Genomic DNA, 24,299 nt, shown 5'->3' on the forward strand with positions numbered 1-24,299 from the left:
ACATAGCTGTGCATTGCTGCTCACAGGTGTACTAACTGTTCAAATATCCCCACATTCCAAACCAGAAAAACTATTATATCTGCTACAGGAGTATAAACACCAGATGCACAAGCCTAATGCTGAAAATACACAGGTCCACCCACATATGAAGGCATATGGGTAAGAAAAAAGTTCAGGTAAATTTAATTTGATTTCTTTCTTTCTTCTCACCACAGTTATGTATATGTACTTTTATTTATTTATATTTGTTTACCAGGGTAGTGCTCTGATCAGTACTGACCAATTTCAGGCTCAGCCCAGGTGAAATACAAAACATTTCACAAACAAAAAATACAAAATGTAAGCCATAACAGAATAGTTCAGACTAAGTACATAGAAAAACTGTGTATATACATTCCAGTGAACAATTATAGTGTAATGTACAATCAAGCAGAGTCCAATGTAAAATATGTGAATTAGTTTCTAAAGTGGGTATATGTGTGTGTGTGTGTGTGTGTGTGTGTGTGTGTGTGTGTGTGTGTGTGTGTGTGTGTGTGTGTGTGTTTACACAGTTCCATATCATTTGATTCACTGTACTTTTGAATGAAATACAAAGTGCCAAAATAAATGACTGAAAGTACATTTGACTAAAAACTGTAGAAGTCTATTGATAGTATTTCTGGTGTTATTGTGATCATGGTGTTGTTAGGGAAATAGTTCTAGGAGACTTTCTATGGATTTGTAATGCCAAATGTCATGATATACCTCCTGATCTGCAGATGTTTTTGTTTGTGCACCGTGTGTGTGTGTTTTTTTTTTCTTTTCTTCATGTGTACAACCACTGAGTCAGAATATATAAGTAATGGGGTTTGGGGATTGCAGAGGGATTTTTCTCCTGCTAAAAAAATCTTTTATGGTATATATGCTGTGTAGAATATTTCCAATGAAATGGCTTTTTGGTCATTTTTGGCTACTGATTTTTCTTTCAGTCAAATGTACTTTCAATCAAATGATACATAACCATATACGGATGTGTATATGTACGGGTTCACTGTACATGCTCGAAATTCTAAAATATTGAATTTTAGAATTTCGAGCCTGTAAAGTCGAATGGATAGAAACCACGAACCCGGAAGTATCGAATGGATTATGTCGAACCCGCGGTATGGATAGCGCGTTAAGTAAGTGTACTGTTTTTGGGGTTTTGGGGAGTGTTTGTGTGTGTTTGAGTGTGTTGGGATGTTTGAGGTGTGGGTTAGGGTAAGTGTTGTGCAGTGTGAATGTGTTAGTGTTGGGAGTGCTGGTGTTTCTGTGTATGTGATGTGTGTTTGTGTGGGGGGGCTGTGTAATGTGTGATGCTGGGTTGTGTGTGTTTTGGAGTGTTGTGCGATCTCGGAGTTAGTATATATAAGTAAAGGGGTGTGGGGGATGCAGGGGGGCTTGCCCCCCTGCATATACTAAGGGTAGGTGTGTGTATGTTTTTGGTTGTGTGCGTGTGTGTTATGTTTATTGTAGGGGAGTGTTGGGAGGTATGTATGCTGGTGTATGTATGTGTTTTGTAGTGTGTGATGTATGTCTGATGGAAATTTGTAGATTTGCAGTTTTGTGTTTCGCGTTTGTGTATGTTTGGTGTTTAGGGGATTCGACTTTATAGTTTCGTGATACTGAATTTTGATAATTCAGTATTTTGATACTATAACGTGAATCTGTATATGTACAGATATGTGTATTTGCATACACACAACCACACACACATATACACTATCTACATATATGCAAACAAGGCCTCATGACAGGCAACATGGCAACAGCAGCAGGTGTGGACTAAACATTGCCACAGCAGCCCAATGGGGCTATATAATCCATAAAAGGATGGTGACAGATGTCAGTCACTGAGTGCAATTTGCCAGTGAGACAGAAATGAGAACAGGCAGATTTCTTTAATGTGTGTTTCACTTCTCAGAACCAGTCATCCCATTTCTCTACATAGTGATCCACTACTCACTTACTGAAGCTATACTATGTGAAACACAGCCACCCACATACCCATGTATTGATGGCTGTGGGTCACTAAGCAGAATCACTGTATTTTCCTCTTCCATATACAGAGTTTCTGCATATAAACTTGCCATTGTCACACTACTTTGTGCAATGTGGGGTGGAGTCAATGTGCTGCACTATTTAATACTGTGCTCCCATTCCTCAAAGTGTTATAAATATGAAGGGCAGACAATTTACCAAGCTGTGCACCCTTTCCTTGCATTTTTATGCAGCTAACATATTGCAGGCCAGGACACACAGGTCACTATTCCATACACCCCTGATCTTTATACTTCACTGCTCAAGCACTCATGACAGTACTGGCCTACAGGGTACACAGGCTGTTATGCTTTTGCCCAGACTTGAGATAGCTGCCTTGATGTAGTTTTATGTGCTCAGTGAAATGACTAAATGTACAGTGCACTGAGCTCATGCACAGTACTCCATGCATTTTGGTTTTCTAGCTCAAGTATTTCATATTTGTAAGCATGCAGGTGTCTTCAGGGATCATCCATCTGTCAGTATAAAAGACAAAATATCTTGCATCTGATATGCAAGGTGGATGGTATCCAGCTGCCCATCCATAAAAAGTAGCTACTTCTAAATAGAGATGGCAGTTCTGTCAAATTTACCACATATACGTACAATCTTATCATGCCATCTTATTAAAAGCTCTCCTATAAATAGAAATTAATTACAATATTGGCACAGTATTAGCACATTTACTGTTAATCAATACCAGTAGTCTTCCAGCACTTTTACTGCCTAATTAAACACCTCCTTTTGGGTGAATTTCATAATAAACATTCTCCAGACTGTTAGGCAATATTAGGGAAAAAAATTCAAGACCAGCAATCTCATAATTAATTTTGAACATACTAACCCGTGCATGCTGGCCACATAGCAAGAAAAACTTCCCGGCCAAGAAATGCTTCTTCTCCCCTTCAAAGTATAAGGCGATGCTTTGATAGTCTTCCACTGTGGCATCAGAACCTACAATCCAGTAAATAAACATTGAAATAAATGTACGAGTTTTACAAAACAGAAGTGATCATATAGCATGTTGTACTGACCTTTTCAGTATTTCATAAAGATTTAAGGTAAAAAGGAATTAACATATAAAAGGATGCAACAACATGGCCTTTAACTCACCAATTCCTGCCAAATACTAGGACTGGGATTCATAGAAAAGTGTTTTGTGCCTGACCAGTGCTAAACATCAAGAATCCCATAGTGCAATGTGACCTGCAGCTGTTCAAATATGCATTAGAGCTTGTAGAGCACCACTAATGCAGCTGCATTATAGAAACAAGTAGTATACTGCAGGAGTAGTGGCAGAATCATACTAGCAAAGTGTGTCTGATCAGCATGTCAGCATCACTGGTGAAGCAAGCAGGCCTGATGGGTTAGGAGCTTCAGATATGCTCTGCATGACCATATTGTGCACATGTGCCCCCAGTCCCAGGGTGAGCAGGTTAGAGCTGTTTAGTGTGGCTAGACTGGTATACTAGCAGGGTTTTAGGAACTTTTAGTTATGTACTCACCATAACTTCAGATGTTTGGGATCCATCTCGCCTACATTCTGACTGATGGGTTCGGAGCCGATCCCTCGGCTCCGACTCGGCACGCTTATGCCAAAGAGCGAAGTCTCTTATTGGCTGAGCTTACTATATCCCAGGATGCACCACTACCAGTCCCCCAGATCTAGTTTGTCCGCATACATGCACACACACATACGCTGCTTATATAACATCGTCAGATGAAACAAGATAAAAAACAGTAGAACTCAAAACCGTTCAATCTCTTCTGATCTCCAAGGCAGGGGAAGGAGGGTGGGTATTAGGAATGTAGTAGATGGATCCCAAACATCTGAAGTTATGGTGAGTACATAACTAAAAGATGTTATGTGATCCTATCTCGCCTACATTCTGACTGATGGGACAGCGTCCCTAGCACCTGAATCCTGGGTGGCTCACTGGAAAACACTCCTGAGTACCGTGGAACCAAATGATGCTCGCCCTTTAGATGCCACATCCAATTTATAGTGGGAAATGAAAGTGTGCGGGTTGGATCAAGTAGCCGCAGCACAAATCTCAGAAATAGCGAGCTTGGAATGAAAAGCAATAGAAGTAGCCATAGCTCTTGTAGAGTGAGCTTTGATAGATGTTGTAAGTTGCTTATTTGAAGAGGAATAAGCCTGAGTTATGCAATCTCTAATCCATTTGGAGATAGTAGCTTTAGTGATGGTTTTACCCAATTTATTATCTGAAAAGGACACAAACAATTGGTCCGTTTTTCGAATTTGTTGAGTCCTGTCTAGATAGAAGCGCAATTGCCTGTGAACATCCAATTTATGCAAGGTGTATTCCGTTTCATTTGAGAATTTTGGAAAGAAAACTGGTAGCTCTAGAGATTGTTGGAGACAGAGATTAGAACAAACCTTTGGAACAAAAGATGGATTAGGCCTAAGTGATACTCTATCCTTGTGAAAAATCAAGTACGGTGGTTTGATAGATAGGGCTTGAAGTTCTGAAACTCTTCTTGCAGAGGTAATTGCAACTAAGAAGGCAGTTTTCCAAGACAGATATTTTAACTCACATGTAGCAGCCGGTTCGAAGGGGAAGATGTTAAGGCACGGTACCAAATCAAGATCCCACGGAGGCAGGATGAAAAACTGGGGTCTTAACAGCACAGCACCTTTAATGAAAGTTTTACATAATCTGCTGCTCATCAACGGTGGATCTATGGATTCGTGAAATTTGGAGATAGCTGCTAGTTGGACTTTAATAGTAGAGACTGAAGATCCTTGAGTAAACAAGGATGTTAAAATTTCAAGACCTCTGGTATCGGGCAGTAATAGGGTCTAAGCCTCTGAGTTGAGCCCAGATAGCAAACCTCTTCCACTTACTGAGGTACAATTTCTTAGTGGTGGGTTTGTGGGCCGAAGATAAAATGTGAATAACTTCCGGGTCTAAGGTGTGATTTCTGACTAAAGTCGGAAGTGGAGGAGCCAAGCTGTTAATTTCAAAGTGTGAAGGGACTGGTGTTGTCGTCCCGACTGATGAATCAGCAGGTCCGGAGTTAGATCCAAAAACCAAGGACCGTCCAGAGCATGTTTCTTTAGGTAGGGGAACCATAGCTGACGAGGCCAGTGCAGAGCAATTAGTATCATTGTGGACCCCAATTGGGAAGCTTTCTGGATGACTTTGGGGAGGAGTGGAACCGGAGGAAAGGCATAAAGTAGTCCTGTTGGCCAAGGTTGGGCTAGAGCATCCGTAGCTGCCTCCCCCTGACGCTGAGTCAAGGAAAAGAACCTTTTGCACTTTGTGTTTTGTGGTGTTGCAAACAGGTCGCAGCACGGGGTCCCCCATCTTCTGAAAACCTGAGCTGCTACTGTTTCGTTCAGGGACCACTCGTGAGGAGAGAGAATCGTCCTGCTTAATCTGTCTGCCAATATATTGATTTCCTGGAATGTGGGTCGCTACCAGGAAACGGTTGGTAGCTACAGCCCATTCCCACACCCTCATGGCCTCTCTGCAAAGGGCTAAGATCTGGTCCCTCCTTGTTTGTTTAGATACCAGACCACCGACATGTTGTCTGTGTGGATAGCGATAATGCCTTGAGGGAGAAACTTGTGGAGGGCCTGAAGGGACAGAAGTACAGCCCTCATTTCCAATACATTGATATGGAGAAAGGTTTCGTCTGGAAGCCAAGAGCCCTGAACTAACCTGCCCAGACAATGCCCCCCCCACCCTGTCTGGGAGGCATCCGTTGTCAGGGTGGCCACCGGAGGGGGAATAACAAAAGGTCTTCCATGATTCAGATTGGATGGCTGAAGCCACCAGCGGAGGTCCCGTTTGCACGTTTCTGTAATCAGAATGAGATGATTGAGGGGCAGATTCTGAAAAGACCATTGTGTCGATAACAGCCACTGAAGAATCCTCATGTGCAATCTTGCCAGTGGAACTAGGAGAACCGTGGCAGACATCGAACCTAAAAGTTGCAGGACCATCCTGGCTGGGCTTTGGATCTTGGAAGCAGGGCTTGGACTTGACCTTGTAAAGTTTGAATCCTTTCGGTAGGAAGGAAGATGCGCATCAATTTTGAGTCTATCTCTGCTCCTATGAATCTTATGCGCTGAGAGGGCAGCAAGACAGACTTTGACCAATTGAATGTAATTCCCAGGGAAGCACCCAGGAGATGGTGGCTTTTAGGTTGTCTATTAGTAGATGCCTGGTGGTGGCAGTCAGGAGCCAGTCGTCCAGATAGGGAAACACTTGGAATCCAAGACTCCTCAGGTGAGCAGTCACTACTGCCAAACACTTGGTGAACACCCTGGGGGCTGTGGTGAGACCAAAGGGCAGTGCACAAAATTGGAAATGACTGTCTCCCAGGCTGAAGCGCAGATACCTCCTGGACGCCTGATGTATCGGTATGTGATAATAGGCGTCCTTGAGATCTATGGAGCATATCCAAACATCCTTCTCCAACAATGGGAGAATGGATTGTAAAGTGACCATTCGGAATTTGGACTTCATGACGGACTGGTTTAGTTTGCTGAGATCCAATATTGGTCTCAGGTCCCCTGTCTTTTGGCACTAAAAAGAACCTTGAGTAATTTCCGGATCCGATCTGGTCTGTGGGGACCGGTTGGATGACTCCTTTTTCTAGCAGCTTTGAAGCTTCTCCGGCTGCAATTTCCCTTTGACTGGGTGGTGGGTCCGGGATTTTTTTGGACGGTGGGGGTGAGTGTGAAGGGAATGGTGTAACCTCCGGCAATAATCCAAAGCACCCATCTGTCCTGAGTGATAGACTCCCAGGCTTTTAGGTGCTTGGCAACGGCACCCGACTGGCTCGAGCAGCACAGCGGGCAATCCCTCATGAAGTGTGGGAGGCTGAAGAGCCACGAAAGGACTCGCGGTCTCCAGAATTGCGGGGCCCTCTGCCGCCTCTGGGACGGCGTCTCCCAGAAAAATTTCCCCATCCTCTGCCTCTGGAAGGGAATCTTCCTGCTGTTGAGGAAAAACTTCTGTGATTTGCGGAACCACATCTTCCCTCCTCTTTTAGCCTTGGGATAAGGCCGAAAGGGAGTGGAATAACGTGCACCTACGGCAGATAAAGTTTTTCCCTCTTGCTCACAGCGGGTAAGAGTGTCTTTTACCTTAGGTCCAAACAAAGAGGACCCATCAAAGGGAGCGTCGGCGAAGGAAGACTTGAAGGCCTCCGCGAAATGACACAAACGGAGCCAGGCTTGTCTCCGTAGAGCTACGCCTGTGCCTGCCACTCTGCCCGCCCCTTGCCGCATATGAAATGAGCCTCATGGACGAGTTAGAAATCGAGGTAAGGATAGCCAACTGAGAGCTAACCGACTGGGCTAGCTGCTCAGGTAGGTTACCTGAGAGGGAATCTGACAGCTCCTTGACCAGATCCCTCTGTAGCCTGGTAAAATGTGCCAAATAATTCAGGGACCTTAGAGTAAAGGCCGCTGAAGTCAGGGTGCGCTTCCCGTGCGTCCATGCTCCTAGACTCCTTATTAGGAGGATGGACGGACGTTGAAGCCTCTGCCACGTCCTGTTGTGTAGCAGATGCCACCACCATGGCATCTACAACCACGCCTTTCGTCAAGAACTCCTTCTCGGGTGGGGCAGACAAAAATTTGTTAGGGCGAGAAGGCACTGGTTCCACAGTATCTGGATGTTCCCACGCCCTCCGACAAACCAAATCCAGGAGCTCGTCGGCGGAGACACCCAGGAGGCGGAGGGCTGAGCCCCAAAGGCCTTGAGAAGCACTGACTCATCAGCAGAGGGGGGTTTGGATATCCAGCCGCCTCGTTGCTTAAGGATCTCTAAAATGTCTGCGAATGAGACATCATCCGAGGCGACTTTGGGGACCCCTCCGCATCATCAAGATCAGTGTCCGATGTAAGAGACTCGGGGAGTCCACGTGCTTCCTCTTGCACGATCTCTTCCTTGGGGCTCCTCCGAAGACAACTCGAAGAACCCTCAGGAGGAGGGAACCCCAGTGGGGTAACCTCAGGCCCCGGGCTCCGCTGCCTAGGGACAGGGGAACTGCCAAAGACCCAGTCTCCATGCCCAGGGAAAGTGCCGGTAAAGCCGTAGAGATGGCCGAAGAAGACTTGGCCAAGGCACTCCTCATAGCTCTGAAAGCCGGACCCCCAGAATCCTGGGAGTGTCGGGTCCCCGGAGCCATGATAGCAGACGGAAGTCCCGCAGCCGAAGCACCGAGAGGGAGGCTCGGAACCGACAGCATTGGTCCCGAAACGTCACCCCCAGGTCCGGCCGAAGAAGTCCGTGTGCCAAACTCGGACCCGAAGGCCGGGGTTGGAGTAAGGGTCGGAGCCGACCCTAGGATCTCCACCGGCTCCAACAGCACCTGCTCCGACGGAGCTGAAGCGGTCGGAGGAGGAATGGCAATGGAATGGGCTATCGGCTCTGAAGCCAATTGGGTTGGAGCCGAAACAAATTTTTGAAAGACTGGGGACTGGAACAGTCTTTGGAGCACCCTGTCTATGTCCGAATCTGACATCCTCAATGACCTAGAGGAGACCGAACGGGTTCGAGTTGGCCTCTCCAACGGCCCCAAGGGGCTAGGGGACCGGCTCCGAGGCGACTCGATAACTATCGGCGCCGAAGGAATGCACAAACCAGTTTCCATCGGTGCCGAGGAGGACTTAGGCGCCGAGGAGGAAGTGTCTGAGCGGACAACCTTCATCGGCCCGGAGATCAGTGGAGCCGATGAAGGTGACCCGCCTCTCGATGCCCCAGCCATCGGCTCCGAAGCCAGAGGAGTCGAGACTGGAGGCATCGAGGCAGACCGTTCGCCTCGGCTCCAAGTCCTTGGAGCCGAAGGAGAAGCCTGCCTATGTCTTTTGGCGGTCGGGTCCGACGGACTGGTCGGAGCCGGCGCCCTTTTCTTTAGCAGGAGAAGGAGAGGATGCTAAAGCCTCTTCAAAAGAGGGTTTTATAAGGCCTTTCAATATAAGTTTATTTTTCCTCTCTTGGAGGACCCTCGAGAAAAAAGCATGACACACGCTGCAGGACTCCTGCAAATGCTTGGCGCCCAAACAATATACACAGAGAGAGTGGTCATCCGTGATAGACATTTTAAAACTACATTTAGTGCACTTCTTAAAGCCCGAAGGCCTAGGAGCCTGAGATATTATAAGTAGAACTCAGTAACACTCTCACAGACAAAACTCCTTTGAAATAGACTGACACTACAAAGATTAACTTGCCGTTAAGAATGACAGCCCGCAATTAAATTAAAGCCAACTGAAGACATACAACAGTGAATATATCTAAGGAATCCAAGAACCCCTAAAGGTTCAAAGGGATTGACTGACAGGGAAGGCCCTACAGATCAAGGGGGCCTGTAGCCAGAACAAACACCAATCACACACAAATTTTCCACAAAAAATTTTCAAAACACACACAAAAGCACAGAGTAGCTGTTAAAACAGCTTTTTGTTAAAGAAATAGCAATTTTCTGACAGAAAAAGTTAGTGAAAAGACACTACTTAGCTCAGCCAGCTCGAGACCACGTCTTTGCTAGTTAGCGGCAAACGAGATCTGGGGGACTGGTAGTGGTGCATCCTGGGATATAGTAAGCTCAGCCAATAAGAGACTTCGCTCTTTGGCATAAGCGTGCCGAGTCGGAGCCGAGGGATCGGCTCCGAACCCATCAGTCAGAATGTAGGCGAGATAGGATCACATAACATCAGATGTTTTAAGTTCTTTCATTAACATAATTGCTATGCTAAGAAACCTGTATTAGCATGATATAAAGTGGGGACACCATACTGCAAGAAAGTTCACAAGACAAGCAACTGTACAATCAAGAATTTACTGAATTACGACACTAGGTAATGTCCCCTTGTACTATACTGAACACCCATGATGGATAGCAACAATGGGGGCATACAGTGGTATGCCTGTGTGGGTGGGTGTAGGAACACAGTAAAATGCTATAACACTGTGATGTCTGTCTGTGAGCATGGGACACACCAGGAATAACATGCACACAGGGCAGAACATTCCACACAGGACATGACAGCCCTGTACATAGGGGTTAGGCACGTCAATACATATTGTGGGGGAAAGAGCAGAGAAAACAGGGATTCAGAATGACACTGCACAAAGTGACATGATAACATGCTCTTTTCTGCAGTTTGTGTGGGGTGGGGAAAACAATCAAAGCACAACAGGTGGCAGGAAAATGGTCACCACTGGAAGGAGGTATACAGTCATAAGTGATATCCTCAGACAGCCATGCTCAGACACTGACTGATGTGTATCCCACAGTAAACAAATTTTGTCACAGACCAACCAGAAAGGAAGTGGCTGGAAAAGTTCAAGACCCGGAAGACTGACGTTCAGGCCTTCTGCACATACTGCATGTGCACCTTGGAAAAAGGCAACATGGGTAAGTTTCTTTTGGGACTAGGTATAGCAGGGAGTGGTGCAGGAAACTAATGCTGTGGGTAGGCAAAATAACAGTCTACACTGTATTTGTTAAAGGGTAACTGATACAAAATGCATGTCAAGAACAAGGCATCAGATACTGCCAAGGACATATCCAATACAAAAATGAACCGCTAATACTAAGAGATGGAGGCAGTTCCTGCCTTCTGTCTGGGGAGGGAAAGTAGACTCTCACAGCTGGTAGTAGCTTGGAAGAGGAAGTTGGGTTGGTGATGAATGCACAAGGTCTGTATGGGATGCCCCAGATTATTAATAGCCTTTACACTGTCATACTATACAATGCATTACATGTGGGGCAGAACATATTCAGCAAAAGGGTTCTGTATATCTGTCCTTCAGCTACCTGTGGACTGCCACTGAAACACTATGCAGAACAAGGTACATATGTGTCAATATGCTATTCAGAGACTGTATCATCTACCAGGCCCCGTGGACTATGATGTTTGCAGATGACATTGTGATCTGTAATGAGAGTAAGGAACAGGTAGAGGAGACCCTGGAGAGATGAAGATATGCTCTAGAGAGAAGGGGAATGAAGGTCAGCAGGACTAAGACAGAATATATGTGTGTGAATGAGAGGGAGGATAAAGGAATGGTGAGGATGCAAGGAGTAGAGGTGGCAAAGGTGGATGAGTTTAAATACTTGGAATCAATAGTTCAGAGTAATGGTGAGTGTGGAAGAGACGTGAAGAGGAGAGTACAGGCAGGGTAGAGTGCATGGAGAAGAGTATCAGGAGTAATTTGTGACAGATGAGTACCAGTAAGAGTGAAAGGGAAGGTCTACAAGAGGGTAGTGAGACCAGCTATGTTATATGAGTTGGAGACAGTGGCACTGGCAAAAAGGCAGGAGTTACAGCTGGATGTGGCAGAGTTAAAGATGTTAAGATTTGCAATGGATGTGATGAGGGTGGACAGGATTAGGAATAAGTATATTAGAGGGTCAGCCCAGGTTGGAAGGTTTGGAGACAAAGCCAGAGAGGCAAGATTAAATTGATTTGGACATGTGCTGAGGAGGGATGCTGAGTATACTGGGAAAAAGATGCTAAGGATGAAGCTACCAGGTAACAGGAAAAGAGGAAGGCCTAAGATAAGGTTTATGGATGTGGTGAGAGAGGACATGCAGGTGGTTGGTGTGACAGAGCAAGATGCAGAGGACAGGAAGGAATGGAATAGATGATTCACTGTGGCAACCCGTAACGGGAACAGCCGAAAGATGATGATGATGATGATCTACCAGTATGTTTGGCATGGTAGGGGGTGTTAGGCATTGAGTTCAGTACTGCCACAAGTATCTTTTGCCTTTATGCTTTCACAGTTTCTGTTGTCCAAGGCCTAGCACTTGTCTGATATCAGCAGGACAGTAACATGTAAATGGTACAGTCTGATAAAGCATCACTGTCACCAACATGAACAGTGTGGGGCTCTTTGAAATCTGCAGCATAAGGGCCAAAACTCCTTCTTCACCAGTGTCTGTCTGAGGTCCTGTAACTGAGAACCATTCAAGCTACACAAGAGACCCCAGCCCAGATGGCATCAGTCAGCTGCACTGCTTTTGAGAGGGCATGTACACCTCATGGGGAGAAGTGTTGTGGACTGTGGCACCATCATGACTCTAGGTCTTTTACTAACCTTGGTGCATAGCTTGGCATTAAGTAGCAAATGTGTAGTTTAATGATCCAGGCACAGACAGCATCTACTACATCACTGTGGAGATGGTAAGTGCGCTGAGTGGCCTGCTTGATGATGTGCAACACCTGCATGACCTCCAGGACAGCATACAGCTCCTGCACAATGACATGGAGTAGAGGAACAATAAGCAGATAGTGTGACCCATGTCACTGGTGGCTAAAGTACAGTTGCTTAAGTCCTACTTGTCTGTAACAATAAATGTTTAAATACCTCACCGCCTCAGTGGCATATTGAGTTACCTGCCAAGGTAACCAGTAACGGCCAGATGTCAAAGCTGAGACTATCTTCCCTCTCTCTTCCTGTAAGAGATAACTGGATGAGCATATTCTGACAAAGAAGTTTTCAGCTATCAAAAGAAGTGAGTGTTCAGGATTTTTTGCTTCCACAAAGAAGGAGAGGAAATTACCTGTAGCCAGAGTCATCTAGCAAGTATAAATTCACAGCCAATCACAATACCAAATCTAACTAAAACTAAATCAAAGATGTTGAAACCCACCTCAGTTATGCACAATCTGGGGGAATGGTGGGGACTGCTGCCACTGAGACAGTGAGGAATTTGAACATCTACTGTTACAGGTAAGTAAGACTTATGCAACTTTACTGTGTTCATCATTCCTGCTGCCTCAGTAGCATTTTGGGTACATTCCCAAAACTTACCTTGCCTGGGAGGTGGAAGGATAAGGATCCAGGAACTCCTGGTGAAAGGTCCTAGCAAAGCCTACTCTGACCCTTGAAAAGGAATCCAGTTTATAGTGGTTTGTGACACTATGAACACAGGACCAGGTTGCTGCCTCTAGAATGGTTCTGAAGCCCACCTCTTTCCATTATGCCAATGAAAAGGATAAGGTCCTAGTCAAGGGAACCTTAACCTTGTCTTGAAGAGATTTACCATGGTTGGTAACAGAAAACAATGGCAGAGGACAACTACTGTACAACAGTTTGCTTAGAGACAGGCTGACCTTCTTTAGCCCCCATAAAGGAAATGAACAGGTGCTCAGTATTTCTAAAGGGCTTTGGTCTGTCAAAGTAGCATCTGAGCTGTCTGTGCTCATGCAAGGTATGTAGAATCTTTTCTTCATTGTTTTTCAGATCAGGATATAAGACTGGGAGATTGAGGGCTTGATTTAAGATAAATTCACAAACAACATTAGGCATGAATGCTAGATTAGTGTGTAACATAACCCTGTCCTTGTGATAAAATCGGATAGGGATGGCCCACTATGAGAGCTTACAGCTCAGAGACTCGCCTTGCAGATGTCAGAGCAATATGTAAAAAAGTATTCCATGTAATGAACTTTAAATCAGCCTGAGAGGCAGATTTAAAAGGAGGTAAGATCAGTTTCTCAAAAACAAAGTTGAAATCCCAGGGAGGAGGGATATGCTTTTGAGGGGAATCTCACATACAACATTCCTTTCATAAATTGTTTGACGACCACAAAAAGAGACAAATGGGGGGGGATCCATGGGCAGACAAGCTGAAATGGCTACAAGATGCACTTTGATAGAAGTACATGACAAACCATCTCTAAGTAGCTCACACAATTATTTCAAAACCAGAGGGGTCGAACCCTTTCGGAACCTCTGCTATTGGCTTGGCACCACCTAGAAAACCTGTTTAACTTGCAAACATAAGACTGCCTGTCTGCAGGTTTTCTTGCCTCATTAAATACCTGCTCCACATACTCATGGAACAAGTGCCTAAAAGGTGTCAAAATAGAATCACCCAGGCTGTCAGTTGCAATTGCTCTAAGTGGGGTGTACCATTTACCCCTGATGCTATGTGAGCAGATTCAGTCTGTGAGGAAAATTGTGCTAATTGTCCTTGGCCAGTTTCATTAAAAGGGAGAGCCAACTCTGCCTGGACCAAAAAGGGGATTAGCAAAATGATCTTTGGCAATTCTTTCTGAATCTTTATAACTACTTTGGAATCACTGGAAAGGGTGGAAATGCATACAGAAACATTCGCAGCCATGGGAATGATAGACTATCTGTGTTCCAAGCATGGCTGAAATGATGTCTTGAACACAATTATTATTTTTTCAGTTGTCTGTATCAAAATGAGACAAACATTTGTACTTGAGGTGTTCCCCACATCGGTATCAAATCCCAGAAGATCTCTACACGGAGCTTCTACTTGTGAGGGTCTGTCCAGGATCTGCTTGGTACATCTGCCACTGTCTTTTGCACTGATGGAATTCAGAAGACCTGAAGAGTCAGAGAATATTGTAGAGCCAACTCCCTGGCCATCAGTTTCAACCAGCAAAGAGGGCATGACTTTCTATCCCTTTGCTCATTCAAGTACAACATCATGGTAGTTTTGTGTGTGACCACTAAAAAATTAATGGAGAAGTGGTGAAGAACTTTTAAGGCATGAATCACTGCAAACACCTTTTTTACATTTATGTACTTTGGAATGTCCTGAGGACCCCACAGACCTTGTACTCGAACCCCCATGGACAATGCATCGACGTAAAATCAGAACAGTTTGTCTGGAGAGATTGGACTGGGGATTTGAAGAGAGAAAGAGAGTCCAGGATTCAGAGTTTATCACTCCATCACTGCAGTTCTTTTTTCACAAATCCCTGTACCAGTCCCTGGAAATCTTCTTGCACTTTTTTTTTTTTTGATTACTGACTTTTGTTTGGCTGAGATTTTTGTTTGTTCTGCCTCTTGAAGAAAGATGCTTTGTTGAGGAGAACTTGGGTGCATGAAACATCCTTGATACCCCAAGCATTAATCTGCTTCTATCACCCCACTGTTTGAGAATCTATGTAACAGTGGGTCCAAACACCAATCCAGAACTTAAAGGTGCATTCAGAATGTTGATTTTTAAATCAGAGAAGTTCTGATTATGTAACCAAGCATACTGTCTTAATGCAACGTTAGAAGTAACATTTCTCGAGAGTGTATCTGCACATTCAAGCACACCTTCCAAAGCATGTTTTGAAACCTGAGTCAAATTTAATTTACTTTCATTCTTATAAGGCATTTGCTCTGCAGTTAAGGCTGCAGGAAAATAATCCAAACTGTACTCACACTGTAAAATAAACTTCCACACATACCCTTGCTAATTTAACATTCTAAACACTACAAGAAAGAGATCACCTTTTACCCTGAAGATCTAACCCTTTCCCTCTTTACCAGGTAGGACACTGGGTTACAAGAAGCCAAAGACTTTTTATTTGAGCAGGCAGGTGGGAAGACAACAGCAGGGTCAGCAATCAAACGAGAAGCGAGAACTATTATATCAGAGGAGACCCTAGATTTTCTCTGAGCTTTTTTAGGGACTGCTGGAACAGATACAGATGTCCTGCAGACAGCTTTATAAACATCTTCCAAGGCCAGTAAAAAAGGAGGAGATGGTCACAGCACTGGGTATCTCTTTCTTTATAAGGTCATATACCCTGCCTAGCTCTGGGACAGTTTTCGACTGCTCGCAAGCAAAAGCATCACTACATCTAGCAATCATCTGATTGAAAAGGAACACTTATTTGGATTTAAGCTCAGATTCACCTTCTGATGAATCAGAGTGACTGGGTTCAGTGTCAAATAGGAAATTACCATTGTTCTTGTCAGATTTCTCTTCATTCTCTGAAGTGGCAGAAAGATCTCTAGTCAAACTAGCACTAGAGAAGTGCACAGGAACACAACCACCAGAATTAACTATTTGCAGCACGACCACCAGAATTAACTATTTGCAGAACACTCAACCAAGGAAACCACATCAGCCTTGTAAACAGCTATAATATAATTATCAGCTATACGATGAAGCTGCTGCTTCTTTTTCTTGTTCATAGGTGTGTACTAGGCTAATGGCCCTGGAGCCTTAACAAGCCTAGCCCATAGGATTACCCTGGCATCGTGCCACCCGACATTAGTTCCCAGTGTCTCTGTCAAGTAGAGCCACTGGAGTGATCCCCAGGGAAAATATTCTATTTCCCATCCACTCATCAAGATTTCTCTTGAACAGGGCCAGTGAGGTGCTCTGTTTGACATGTATGGGAAGTCTATTCCATAGCATGGCAGCCTCTGGGTTATGAACCTGTCCCTCCAGCATGTTCTGTTGATTGTGGTAATGAAGTTGAGGTCTCCGGAGTATGTGGTGCGGAGGGATTGGGATTTCTTTAGATGTATCATTTCTAACAGAGCTGGATCAGACATGACTTTGTAAGTCAAACAGAGATCGCCTCCAAGTAGGAGATATGAGACAGAGAATAGTTGGAGTTTTTTGAGTCTGTCCAAATAGGCCAACTGTTTAAGGCCTAGGATCATCTTTGTGACGTCCTTTTGTGGCCTCTCCAATTGTTGCAGGTGTCTAGTGAGGTACATGCCAAATGGGGCATTGTGCTCAATGACTGGCCTAATGAGGGAAAAGTAGAGGGAGACAATGATCTCTTTCTTCCTGGATGCAAAACCCTTAGTAATGAGATGTGCCACACAGAAGGACTTTCTGACCACAGTGGCAATGTGGTGGTCAAAAGAGAGGTTGCTGTCAATCTGTGTTCCCAGATCTCTTATAATGTATTCTGTATTCAGTGGACTACCATCGATTTGGTATTTCATGGGAACCGAGTTTTTCCCAAAGGGGATGGCGACACATTTTTTGGCATTGAGCTTAAGGCCATGGTCCTGACACCTGTAGTTGCTCTCAGTGAGGCCTTTCTGTAGGATGTCAACATCACTTGGGGAGTTAATAATAGTTCCCAATTTGCAATCGTCTGAGAACTTTGTCAGCCAGAGTCTCTTTGTGTTGGCCTGGACTTCAGAGATGTAGATACAAAACAGGAGTGGACCCAGGACTGAACCCTGTGGGACTCCACTCATGACTGGTCAGCAGTCTGACTTAGAGTCAGCTACTTTCACACTGTGGGTTCAACCTGCTTGTTTGCAACCCACCTAGTGCTATAGGGGTTGATGCCTAGCTTAGTGAGTTTTTCTATGATTCCTGAGTGGGGAATGGTATCAAAGGCCTTGGCCAGATCAAGGTAGGCTGTATGAACTACCTTGCCTTCATCAACAGCTCTGGTGACTGACTCAAAGAAGTCGACCAGGTTGAGCAGGCATGATCTACCCTTCACAAAACCAAACTGTGTGGGATCCAGAGTTTGGAGATTCCCTATATCCTTGTTTATTAGGACCATGATGATGCGCTCCATAGCTTTGCATATCAGACTCGTCAGGCTAATGGGGCGATAGTTCCCAGGGACTGTAGTCACTCCTCCTTTGTGAAGATGGGATGACGGTAGCAATGCATCATTCAGTAGGGACAAAGCCTGAGGTGAGGCTCTGATTGAACAAGGCACACAGGTGTGGTGCCAGTTCACCCTGTAGTTCATGTAAAACACAGCCAGGTATATTGTCAGGTCCCACAGAAGCTGTATTCTTGGCCTTGGACAGTGCTGTTTTAACCTGTGCAGCAGTAATACTGGGTGCCTGGCAATCTACTGGTATTGTGATTGGTCCTTTGAGGGGGGGAGAGGGGTAAAGCTGGCACTGAATCTGTCGGCCAGTATATTGGCAAAATCTGTTGGCTCAATATAGGAGGTACCATTGTGTAGTAGCTCAGAGCAAATCTGGGTATTGCTGTGGAGATTCTTTACATAACTATAGAAGGCCTTGTGGTTGTCTTTGCTATCTGCTGCAATTCTGTTTTCATAGCTAGGTTTAGAGGATCTGATGAGGGCTCTCATAAGGGAGTTTTTTCATTCTTGGGACTTCATCTTATTCCGTATCAGTTTTTCCCTTCTGTTGTAGAGTTTGTTTATGGCAGGGGACCACCAGATTGGCTTCCTTTTTTGGAGGAGAGCAACTTGGTTCTACTGGGTATGGTGAGATCCATGCATCTGTGTACATGTTCATACAGTGCACTGGTGTATGATTCAGTGGTCATGCAACTATTCTCCATTTGCATGGGTGCCGTGAAGTTAGCCACCTCTGTTTTTAGGAGCACAAAGTTAACTTTGGAGGAGTTTTTCATGGTGGTTACCTTTGTGGGGGGGGGGGGGGGGCAAGGATGTGGATTTCCAAGGTGATTAGTTTGTGGTCGGATCTAACCAGGGACTTGACTATTGGTGTAGAGCAACGGTCGCCCATGTTAGTAATGAACAGGTCAAGGATGTTGCTACCTCTAGTGGGGGTAAGAACGAGCTGGTCCAGGGCACTGGAATTAATGAATTCCAGGAAACGTTGGGCAAGTGTATTGGTACATGAGTAGTTTTCCGAGTTAATGGAGGGGTAGTTGAAGACGTCCAGTATTAGAGTGTTAGGCTGGACTCTAATTTTCTCCAGGGTGCTTAGGAATGCAGAGTGTGAGTCTTGGGACATGGTTGGAGACCTATAGCAGGCTACGACCTGAATCACTGTCTTACCCAATGTTAGCTGCACCTGAAGTATTGCTGATGCGTTATGTTGGGCTATCAGTCTGGAGGTGTGCGCATCCTTTATGAACATGGAAATACCACCGCCTTTGGAGCTTCGGTCCAAGTTCTGGAGCTGAAATGTGTGGAATGTATTACAGCCTGGTAGTGCAGAGGTGTTTTCTGCTGCTTTGAACCAGGTCTCTGTTACAGCACAAATATAGATGTTCTCCATTTTAAGCAGTGCTTCAAGCAATTGCATTTTAAGATTTAGACTTCTAGAACTGAGCAGCATGACCCTAAGACTGCATTTGTTTGTAGCTGTTATGATGGTAATTTAGTCTTTGGAACACAGCCTAAAAAAGGCACTATAGGAGTGGCAAAAGCTTTGGCTAATATCCGGAAGTCCAGGGGTGACAGATGCAGGCTATCTCTGGCAAAGCATCGAGGTCTGTCAATCATGTCATCCCAGGCAGACAGATACTGGATCTCCTTGGGATGACACAGAAACTTAGCCAATTGTTGAAATCCATCATTTTCTACTTGTACTGTGGTATCATTCTGGGTGATGGTAGGATGCTACTCAGGGCTAGGGTTATACCCGCCTGGGCTACATAATCCGAGAGCAACTCCATGTTTCTTTTCATGTAGTCCAGGGAGGTGCATCTCAGGTCATTCACACACACATGTACAATGACAGTTATATTTGTACCTGTCGTTGAGGGACCTGAATGCGTGCATTATGTGGCGGATCCTGGCACCTGACAGGCAGCTGACTGTTACTTTATCCTTATTCAACCTAGTGGGTGGGATATCAGTGTGCCTCACTATCGAGTCACCTATGGCTAGTGTGTTGGGCATGCTGTTTTGCCTTCGGGGCTTTGGTTGAATGGCATACTGTTTAGGAGAGTTATGTGTCTCGTGATTAGTGTTGTGGTGGTCGAGTGAGTTTCTGCCTTGGAGGCCTCTGCTGTTTGGCTAGATTTTTATTGAGAGCCTCTGCGAAAGTGGGTGCGTGGTTTGTGTTTTTATGTGAAGGCAGTGCTGGGTGTGTGTTCTGGAGGGCTATGTGTTCCATGTGGTGTGGTGTAAGTGTTGACCTTCTCCTTTTGACCAGCTATTCTGGTCTTGGCTGGAGAGTGCATGGCTTCCAGTTTGGATATATAAGTGCATCTCTTGCAAGTCTGAATGTTGGGAGGTAAGAGGAGAGGGTTGTCAGTGTACACGAGGCAGTTGCTACATTGCCTCAGGATGCCCAAGTTCACCAAGTTAATAGGAGAAAGCACGCACAGAGAATTGACCTTTAGACAAGCCTGGAGGTGTGGGCATTAATAATAAGTACTGGAGCTGTTTCCTTGTAGAACGTTTAGTGCTAGTAGCACTTTTGTGTGCTCTAATATTTGCTACAAGAAGTCTGGTAAAGTGTTAGACTAATAAGCTAGTAAAAGTGTAGGACATAAGAGAACTATCAGATCTAAGGGAAAAATTAAAGAGCAGACTTGGGAAAAATTAAAGAGCAGACTTTTGGCACCACTCAGAAGCTTACAAACAGTCCTGGATACAGCAAATCTGTATCTGGACTAGACTAGTTACAGGAAAAGCAGGAAGCAAGCGCAAACACAGGCTTTTAAACCAAAAAGTTGAAAGAGATGGAAAATTGCACAAACGGACAATAAACTACAATTTCTGAGCCAGAAACCACTTCTTTTCTGGTAGATAGGCTACCTAGTGCTTACCACTGTCACTGATAAGCTAGAAGGCTTCCCTCCAACACAGAAAGGCTTGGGGGTGGCTCGGAAGTTTACAAACACTCCTGGATACAGCAAATCTGTATCTGGATTAGACTAGTTAAAGGAAAGGCAGGAAACAAGCTTAGAACTGTTTTTTTTTTTTTTACAGGAAAGCAGCACTAAAAAAAATTCAAATGCAGTGCAAGCTAGAAAACTTGAGTTGTAGCAATATTAAAGCAAATACAGTTTAAATAAATGCAATTTATTCAAACTGTATTCTGAGCAGACAATAAAAAGTGCTATAAATATCTAGAATAAGAAATAATTAGTAAAAATAAGCAAGAAAAAACAGGATACTTATTGTTATATATCACAGATCAGAGTTTTGGTCAGTGCCCCTCCTCTGTTTAGCTTTGTATGAAATGGCAAAAACACTCACAAGGTAACTTCTTAAGTAACAGAAGGTTGAAACCTGAAACAACTTTAAAAAAAAAAAGCTTGAAAGAACCAATGAGGTGCTTACTCCAAGTCGTAGACCAGGCAAACCTAACCAACCAATGACCATAAACACTACACTCTCACTGAAGTGGAAAATGGCTTTTGCTAAACTACGATGGCTTGGAAAATGTGCTCAGAACATACAGCCTCTACAAAGAAACAACTAGGCCCAGAAACACAATCCTGAATATGGACAATGCTACAGATACTACCTACACTAGTGCAGGCAGAAAACACTACAGAAATGTTTATCACAGCAGAAAAATGCACAGTTATGTACACTTACCATAAATGTAGATGTTCGAGTGTATTCACTGTTGCAGTCATCACATTTGGGTTATCCCTGCCAGGATAGCCCTCAGTCAGCCTGAATACCAGAGGCTTAGTATTTCTGCATCGGTTGCTGTCGCTTCAGGACTAACGTCAGGTCGTCAGTAGTATAAAGGAAGGCAGCCAATGTCATTACATCAGTTTTTCTTGCCCTAACTGTCAGGAGCCCCCAAGTGGGAGCCAGAATATGGTGGAAGAATCCCACCAATAGAAAGTAAATACCAAAATGTTCTCTGTAAGGAGAGAGAGAGAAAAAAGGGGGATTGAAGGAGGGAAACCAGGACTGCAACAGTGAATACACTCTAACATCTACATTTATGCTAAGTGTACACAACTGTACTATGTTCTTCGTGTTTCACTGTTGCAGTCATCACATTTGGGTTGATTCCCAAAGCTGAGGAAAAGGGTGGAGGCAGTCAATAAGACTAGGGGCTGGCTAGGATGCCCTGCAAACAGATCTATATCATATGAGCGAATCGCACAAATTGCGATCGCTCATAATATCGAACGTACTGGACCTCTAAGTGCTTTTTCTGAGATCGCAGTACAGTGAAGAATGGGATATTTGCCCTTTCCTCACTGTAGTGCGATCTCGGAGTTGGAATACATATTTAGCAGAGGATGGAGCGCAGCCCCCCACAATAGGAAGTTCAAGGTCCGGTACATCTGATATCATGAGCGTTCGCAATTTGTGCGATTTGCTCATATGATATAGACCTCTGCAAGACTGCAGTGGCAAAGCCTGCCCTGGATTTGGAGAAGATAGGCAGGTGGTAATACTTGGTGAAGGTGTGAACAGATGTCCATGTTGCAGCCTCCAGGATGTCCCTGGTGGGGACTCCTATGAGGAAAGCTGCAGAGGTGGAGGCTGCTCTGGTAGAGTGAGTCCTGACCCCCTTAGGGGGATGTTTCCCATGTTGCTTGTAGCAGAAATGGATGCAGTGTGCTATCCATTTGGAAATGGTTTGTTTGGATATGGCTTTGCCCTCTGCTCCTGCAGCAAAGCTAACTAACAATTGCTCAGTCTTTCTGAATGATTTAGTCCTGTCTAGGTAGAATCTGAGCTGTCTGTGCACATCTAGTGAGTGCAGTATCCTTTCCCCCTTGGTTTGTGATTTAGAGAAAAAGGTGGGCAAATGAATGAATTGGTGAGAGCCACACTGGACACCACTTTTGGCATGAAGGATGGGTTATTCCTGAGGGACACCCTGTCAGCATGGAAGATGATGAAGGGCTCTACAGCCATGAGTGTTTGTAGCTCGGATACTCTTCTGGCTGAAGTAATGGCTGCAAGGCTGTCTTCCAGGAGGGAAACTTTAACTCTGCTGAAGCAGCTGGTTCAAAGGGCGGTAGGGTGAGCTTTTCCAACAAAAAGTTTAGGTCCCAAGCTGGGGTAGGTGCTCTTCTGGGTGGCCTCAAGTTGCTAGCCCCTCTTACGAAGTGTTTGATGACAGGGTGTGAGAAAAGTGGGTGCTCAGTGTTGAAATGAGCAGAGATAGCAGAGGCATGAATTTTAAGAGAGGAAAATGAGAGACCACTGTGTAGCACGTCTGCTAGGTAATCCAGGATGAGAGGTAGGGAGGGCTGCACTGTATCGGCTCTCTTAGCCTGGATACAGGTGCAGAATCTTTTCCATTTGTCAGCATAAGACTTTCTAGTGCAAGGGCTTCTGGCCTCACATATAACATCTAGAAACTGTTTACTGCGACTGGCAGCTTGTTCAGTGGTCAGGGAATATGCCAGGCTGCCATACTGAGGATCTGAAATTGGGGATGCATGAATTCTCCTTCCCTCTGGGTCAGGAGCGTTGGGATTTGAGGGAGGTGGCAGAGGAGACAGGCTGAGTAGCAGTGGGTACCAGTGCTGGTAAGGCCAGTCTGGAGCAATCAGAATTGTCCTCAGTTTTTCCTCCCTTATTTTGAGCAGTGCCCTGGTAATGGGGGAAATGCATATACTGAGAGGATGACCCATGGGAAGGATAGGGCATCCACTTTCTAGGCCCTGCAGTGAGGTTCCCTGGTGCAGAACTTGCTGAGCTGATGGTTGGTGTGGGAAGCAAAGAGGTCGACCTTTGGGGTGCCCCATGTCTGAGTTATTAGAGTGAAGGTTCTTTGGTCTAGCTGCCACTCATGTCGGTCCAGAAGATTTCTGCTTAAGTTGTCTGCCAGAGAGTTTAGAGAGCCTAGCAGGAATTGTGCTAACAGGTGTAGTTGCATGGCTGAGGCTGTGTGACAAAGGGTCATGGCTAGCCTGCATAGAGAGTAGGAGTGAGTCCCTTCCTGTTTGTTGATATACCACATCACAGTGGTGTTGTCTGTTTTGATCAGTAGAGCCCATGGGGAGAGAAGGGGCCTGAAAGCTGTCAGTGAATGCTGGACAGCTAACATCTCTTTTTGGTTGATGTGCAGATGTATTTAATGCGGGCTCCACTGGCCCTGTATGCACCTGACATCCAGGTGTGCACCCCAGGCACAGGTGAGGGTCTGAGTGGCATGGGGTGATGAGAAGGGTAGTCCCTTGCTGTGGTAGCATGCTGTTGCCCACCAAAGAAAGTCTTTCCTTAAGCAAAGTACCATTGGTATAAGAGTTTCCATGTCCTGAGAGTGTTGACACCAAAGGCTTATTTGGGGACCATTGAAGTTTCCTCATATGCAATCTGGCATGTTGAATGAGTAGAATGCAAGATGCCATGAACCTCAGAGCTTGCAGGATTTTCCTTGTGGATAACTGGGGTCTGGTGGCTAGTTGAGAGAACTAGGCTGTCAGGTAAGTTTTCATTTCTGGTGTAAGGAATGCCATCTGGGATGCTGTGTCCAGGGTTGCTCCCAGGAATATAATCTTTTGGGTGGGTACTAGTTTGGATTTCTTTTCATTCATAGTGTACACTAGGGAGGTCAGTAGGGACTTTACAAAGGCCAGGTGCTTGAGCAGTTTTTCCTGACTGTCTGCTTGAATTAGGCAGTTGTCTAAGTATGGGTAAATTTGAATATTTATTTGTCTGCAAAAAGTAATGGCAGGAGCCAGACATTTTGTGAAAACTCTGGAAGCAGTAGATAAGCCAAAGGGAAGCACAGAGAAGTGAAAATGCAGATATTCTGCCCTGAAATATAGATATTTCCTGCATGATTCCCTGATTGGGGTATGGATGTAGGCCTCTTTTAGGTCTACGGTGGTTA

At 45.0% G+C, this 24,299-nt stretch overlaps 1 protein-coding gene across 1 annotated transcript in view; it reads right to left on the minus strand.

Moving 5' to 3' along the window:
- Nucleotides 1-24,299, minus strand: part of WDR19 (WD repeat domain 19) — a 3,663,919-nt gene that overhangs the window by 1,140,670 nt on the left and 2,498,950 nt on the right. The window contains exon 27 of the mRNA XM_044062937.1: nt 2,903-3,012. Coding sequence (XP_043918872.1) covers nt 2,903-3,012 — 110 coding nt within the window. The remainder of the gene's footprint in view (nt 1-2,902; nt 3,013-24,299) is intronic.

Source organism: Protopterus annectens, chromosome 2.part1 (assembly GCF_019279795.1).
Source record: "Protopterus annectens isolate FY-2018-M chromosome 2.part1, PAN1.0, whole genome shotgun sequence".
NCBI lineage: Eukaryota > Metazoa > Chordata > Ceratodontiformes > Protopteridae > Protopterus > Protopterus annectens.